Source organism: Trichoplusia ni, unplaced genomic scaffold (assembly GCF_003590095.1).
Source record: "Trichoplusia ni isolate ovarian cell line Hi5 unplaced genomic scaffold, tn1 tig00001433, whole genome shotgun sequence".
Lineage (NCBI taxonomy): Eukaryota > Metazoa > Arthropoda > Insecta > Lepidoptera > Noctuidae > Trichoplusia > Trichoplusia ni.
The window spans coordinates 7,606-13,119 of NW_020800124.1; the positions used below are offsets into that span (position 1 = coordinate 7,606).

The following is a 5,514-nucleotide window of genomic DNA, read 5'->3' on the forward strand; positions in this document are numbered from 1 at the left end:
ATTCGCAAGAAAATATTTGGATTTTGATTGGTGCAATAATATTGTTATATTTAGTGATGAAAAATGTTTTAAGTCAGACAAGGACGGTCGCAAAATATTGTGGCGAAAAAATTGTGAGCGCTATAATAAAAAAAATATTCTTCCATGCAGGTCTAGTGCAGGCATTACTTTAGGTTATTGGGGATGGATGTCATCAATGGGTCCCGGTGAATTGGTGCAGGTAGGCGGTCGCAATACCGGTAAAGGTTACTTGGACGTTTTACAAAACGTGATGCTGCCAAGTGCGCGTTGCATACCCGCAAGAACACATTTACTTCGTGCATGATAATTGCGCTGTGCATCGCGGGCGACTTGTGCAAAGTTGGTTAAACGAACAAGAAAATTTTACTGTGATTGAATGGCCATCAAAAAGTCCTGACCTGAACCCCATTGAAAATCTCTGGGGACACATGGTGCTAAACTGGGATTCATCTGAAGTCAAGTCAAAATCAAATTTAGATGATGTCGTTACTTTGACTTGGGAATTGTTCCGTGGCACTGATTTGTCCTCAAATATGGTTGCTAGCATGAGGTCACGATTGCAACAAGTGATTGATAGTGAAGGCGCACCAATCAGCTATTAATAAATTATTATGAAGTGGATATTATGTTTGTTTTATGTGAGAGATGTCATTGTTAGCGAGTTTACAATTTGGGATACCTATATCTTAATACCTAACTTCCTAACATGTTTATTCATATCACAATTAAATTAATATCCACTTGAACATGGAAAATAACGGTAATTCTTGTCAGACTTAAAATATTTCTCATGCACAAAACTTGTATAATTTGAAATTATAATTTTAAAAAACCTAGTCATTAAATATTGTTGATTTTAAGTTTAAATTTACTTTCATATGTATTATATCAAATAATGATCTTAATATTAGGTCAATTACAAAAATAAGAATACAACACTATAAAATAATGTTTTTAAAGATACAAAAAGTTGTCGCTGACGGTGACCCAATAAACATTGTTGATTTATTTTACAATTTGTTTATTTTATCTTCCATTATATTTTATATCGAACATTGTTCTTATCATCAGGTAAATTACAAAAATAAGAATACGACACTATAAAAAAATATTTTAATAATCTAAAATGTCGATGCTGGGCAGTGAGACTTGATCCTAAGACGTTTCCATAAACGGGCCATCGCTTTTCTACCTAAGCCACGGGCTTTGCGTACAATATTGTTAAATTTGTGCTTTATGTTCTCCCTATCATTAAAGCGAAAAGAATTGCAAGTGTGTGCGTGGACAACGAGTTATTGTGAAGTGAACACTACTAAATAGACGGTGTAATACACTCGTTTCTTTTATGCACACCGACATGCATGTCAGTGTTCCCTGCGCAGTAGATAATTTGCCGTGTGTACATGTAAAAGTATGTAAAGTGAATTTGCAAAGCAATCATATAAGCAATAACAATAATAATGTATTGAATAACAAATCAAGTAATAAAATATTTTTTTTTTAGATATAAATCCCTGTTTGATGGCACATTGGGCACTTTTACGGGCGGCGTGGCTGAGCTTTATGTCCGCGAAGGAGCGGTGCCTATATTCTGCCGCGCGCGGCCGCTGCCGTATGTTGCGCGAGCGCGTCGACGCAGAGCTCTAAATAAAGTTTTAGCGATTGACATATTTCCGATTTCGAAAATGGGATTTATTTAGTGACCTTAGTGGGAATATGTATTTTACTAAGTTAGATTTGTCGCAAGCATATAACAGTCATTTTTTTCTGAAAGTTCTAGGAATTATACAGTAATTAAAATGCATACGGGCCTGTTCAAATATTGCCGTTTAGTGTACGGGCTGTCTTCAAGCCCAGGGATTTTCCAAAAACTAATGGTAAAAATGATTAAAAATACACCTAATGTGTCAATCTTTTATGACGATATTTTAATAAGAAACAAAGACCTTTCTTCGCATTTAAAATCCATAGAGGAGGTTTAAAAAATACTGGAGGTAAATGGGTTAAAAATTAAGAAGATTAAATGTGAGTTTTTGGCCAGAGAAGTAAAATATCTTGGTTTTATTATTGGTAGAAGTGGCGTGCGAGTCGACCCGGACAAAGTTAAGGCTATTGCCACTATGCCCCATCCAAGAAATGTTTCTGAAGCAAAATCGTTCATAGGCATGGTAATTTTTTATGGGAAATTTATAAAAAAATTGAGTATGCACCTAGCACCACTGTACGAACTTTTAAAAAAGGGACGACATTGGCAATGGGGCTCGCGACAGCATACGGCGTTTTTACAAGTTAAGAATTTTTTGTGTAGTACCGAGTCACTCGAACATTTCGATGTAAATAAGGAGTCGGTATTGACGGTGGATGCAAGCTCGCGCGGTTTAGGTGCCGTGCTGGCGCAGCGCGCGCCTGGCAGCGGCGACGAGTGGGTAGTGGCATATGCTTCGCGATCGCTCACTGCCCCAGAGTTGAACTACAGTCAAATTCATAATGAGGCTTTAGCGATCGTTTTTGCTGTTGATCAATTTCATCAGTACTTATACGGTAGTAAATTTTTGCTTCGTACGGACCATAAACCTCTTGTTAGTATTTTTGGATCAAATATAAACATACCAAGTGCGGCAGCTAGTCGTTTGCAGCGATGGGCATTAAATTGTCAGCCTACGATTTTACGATTGAATACATCAAAACAGATCAAAATACATCCGACGTGCTATCTCGATTATTTAATTCACAAAAAAATGAGATAACAAGCGAAGAGGTCGATTTGCCTGAACAAACATATTTACATTTTTCAACTGAAGCCTTGCTATTAGATTATAATGTCCTTAACCCTTAAATGGACGATTTTTTTTTTACGTTTTAAAAAAATATATTTGTGTAATAGACATGTATTACTGTCTAGGAAAAATGAGTAAAAAAATCTAGACATGAATTTACTATTTTTTTTTTTTGCAATAATGTGAGTGTTGTTTATAAACTACATTGCGCATTCAATGACATTTTGCAAGTATGGCTAAAATAAGAGTGGATATTGTTTTTGAAATGTGTTTATTTATTCTAAATTATGATATTTATAAAAACAATTGCTTTTTTTCGTATCACATAAAGATACACGACATTTTTGGCACATTTTGAACGTAAATCCTGAACATTTCGGGAATTTGCACCTCTGCTGCTTATCCAGCCAAACTGCCCAATGACATGTCTGATCCAATCTGACGTCTTTCAAAGGAATTGCTTGAGCTGGTCCTCGGAACTTCTTCATTACAAGTTCTCTTTGTATTGTGCTCCCACTAGGTCGACCACGTTTAGCGCCATTTGCAGGTAGACCCAATTTGCAGAGGGTTTCGGCAAGTTCTAGTCTAAATGTACCCAAATTGAGAAGTTGATCATTTCCTTTTATATTATTTACCTTCTTGAACATAACCCATGAATTTATAACTGCGAGGTCCAGGAAATGATAAAATAAGCGCATGGTCCACTTGCGGCTCTTCATTGTGATGTGATAACGACCTATAAATGAATCTAATAAGTCCACGCCCCCCATGTGAGCATTGTACTCCTTGATGACTTTGGGGCATGGAATAGCAACTCTCTCTTTCTTCGATTTATCAAAGCGCGTGACTGTGATTGCTGGTTCTGCTCCTACGTAAGTGGAAAGAAGGTTAACGGGCTTGTTATCTTTCCACACAACAGCACTTACGTCAATATCATCCACAGTCGCCACGTTTTCCTCATAGAATCCTCTGGGTACGTTCTTTTTCATTATAGTGTTTTTGTCAGGCAATTTGCAGTTTCTCAATCGGTTTACTCTTACTGTTCCCAGTGAGAAAATTCCTTCCTTAGCTAAATAGGTGACGAGAGGCACAGAAGTATAGAAGTTGTCGAAGTATATAATGTGATTCACATTGCGTGGTACCATTCTAGCTAACCTGACGACTGTATTTCCAGACTCTCCCAAATCTGGCTCACCAGGTAAGATGTTATTTTTGGAGCCCCCTCCACTGTAAACCTCAAATCTATGAGCATATCCTTGTAGACTGCAGATGAGATATAATTTGAACCCCCACTTGTGGGGTTTATTGGGCATGTATTGTTTTATGTAATGGCTCATTTTGGTTGCACACATCTGCTCGTCTATGGAAAGCCTTTGGTCTAAGGGAACCTTTCCAAACTGGCAGTTGAGCATTTCCTCAAGAGGTCTTATTTTGAATAGCCTGTCATAGTCTGGATGATCTTTGGGTAAGCATAGCGTATTGTCGGCAAAATGGAGAGTGGATCTTATTTTTTCAAATTTTTTTAACGGCATCGTATTTTTTATGTGATCATAACCAAATTTATCACTCCAGTAAGCCCTGGTGTTTGGAAATTTTATGACTGAGGTGTAAATCAGAATGCCTAGGAATTTATTTAGGATATTTTCATTTATAATTTCAGGATTGGATATTTGTTTCTGGGCTGCGTATAAGTTACTTTGTTCTACAATTTGCTTTTTTAGATCTGATGTAAAATAAAATGAAAAAAAATCATACGGCGTGTTACAAGACATCAATGCTTCCGTTATCTGAGTTTCTCCGCTAAAAATAAGGCTGTCTTCAGCAGTAACAAGATTCCGTTTTCGCCAAACCAGAGGTCGCTTAGAAATCCCTTGTGATCTACTCTGGGGTACTGCTTCTCCGGCTTCCAAAATAGGAGGGTCTGGCATATTTTGATCGTTGTCAATTACGAGAGGAGGATCAGCATCCACTTCATCAGACTGGGCATTCTCACCTTCATCACTATTTTCAAGGTCCCGAAGAACATCTCGAGCTGTTTGATAATAGTGACCTTCATCCTCTACTTCGGAGTCCGAGCCGTCTAAGCCATCTTCTGAATCTTCAAGAGTTTCTAAATACTTTGTTATTTCGCTTTCTAGTAATCGCGGCATGCTGAAAAGCAAAATAAAAACCCTTCACCAAACATGCATTTATTTAGCAGGCAATGCGCATTGTAGTTTTCCTACAACATACCAGATTTCGCGTAATTCGACAGTAGCATCAAGTAATTTTCAATGTTTTACAACATGAACATGTAATTGAAGATATAATCAAGCAAATAAAAATATGTTATATACTTACATTATATTTTATCAAAGTCCGAACACAGCTTCAAAACTTAGTTTCGCGCCACTAGAAAAGTTTTCTTCAAAGTGACATTTGACATTCATTTATTTTTAATGCATAAAAATATTGGATAGTGCCAACATTAAAAAAAGTACAAAATTCGTTCAGAAATAAGAACTAGTTGTCAAAATTAACAAAAAAATAAAACAAAGATAATTTTATCTGTGATGTTTAGTATGTTGTTTAAAAACAACATTGTCCATTTAAGGGTTAAAAGGGAAACTCAACGTGATCCCATTTTGAGCCGCGTTTTAAGTTATATAGTAGACGGGTGGCCGTCAGATGTCGAAATTAAAGAAATAAGACCGTATTTTAATAGAAGAAATGAATT

At 36.6% G+C, this 5,514-nt stretch overlaps 1 protein-coding gene across 1 annotated transcript; it reads right to left on the reverse strand.

Moving 5' to 3' along the window:
- Positions 1-2,643: 2,643 nt before the first annotated feature.
- On the reverse strand, positions 2,644-4,948 carry LOC113507294 (piggyBac transposable element-derived protein 2-like). The gene is made up of 3 exons (XM_026890154.1): positions 4,681-4,948; positions 3,434-4,257; positions 2,644-2,679 (listed from the first exon to the last, which is right to left on the reverse strand). Exons 1-3 carry the CDS (start codon positions 4,946-4,948, stop codon positions 2,644-2,646), a joined length of 1,128 nt encoding a protein of 375 aa, XP_026745955.1.
- Between the last annotated feature and the right edge of the window lie 566 nt (positions 4,949-5,514).

What these genes read in the sequence shown, in the direction of transcription:
- LOC113507294 (XM_026890154.1), bottom strand. Translation starts at nt 4,948, where the DNA reads ATGCCGCGATTACTAGAAAGCGAAATAACAAAGTATTTAGAAACTCTT. An exon ending in CGGAGAAGCAGTACCCCAGA is followed by an intron (nt 4,258 to 4,680) that starts GTAGATCACAAG and finishes GCTTACCCAAAG; the next exon opens with ATCATCCAGACTATGACAGG. An exon ending in CATGGGTTATGTTCAAGAAG is followed by an intron (nt 2,680 to 3,433) that starts GTAAATAATATA and finishes GTAAAATCGTAG; the next exon opens with GCTGACAATTTAATGCCCAT.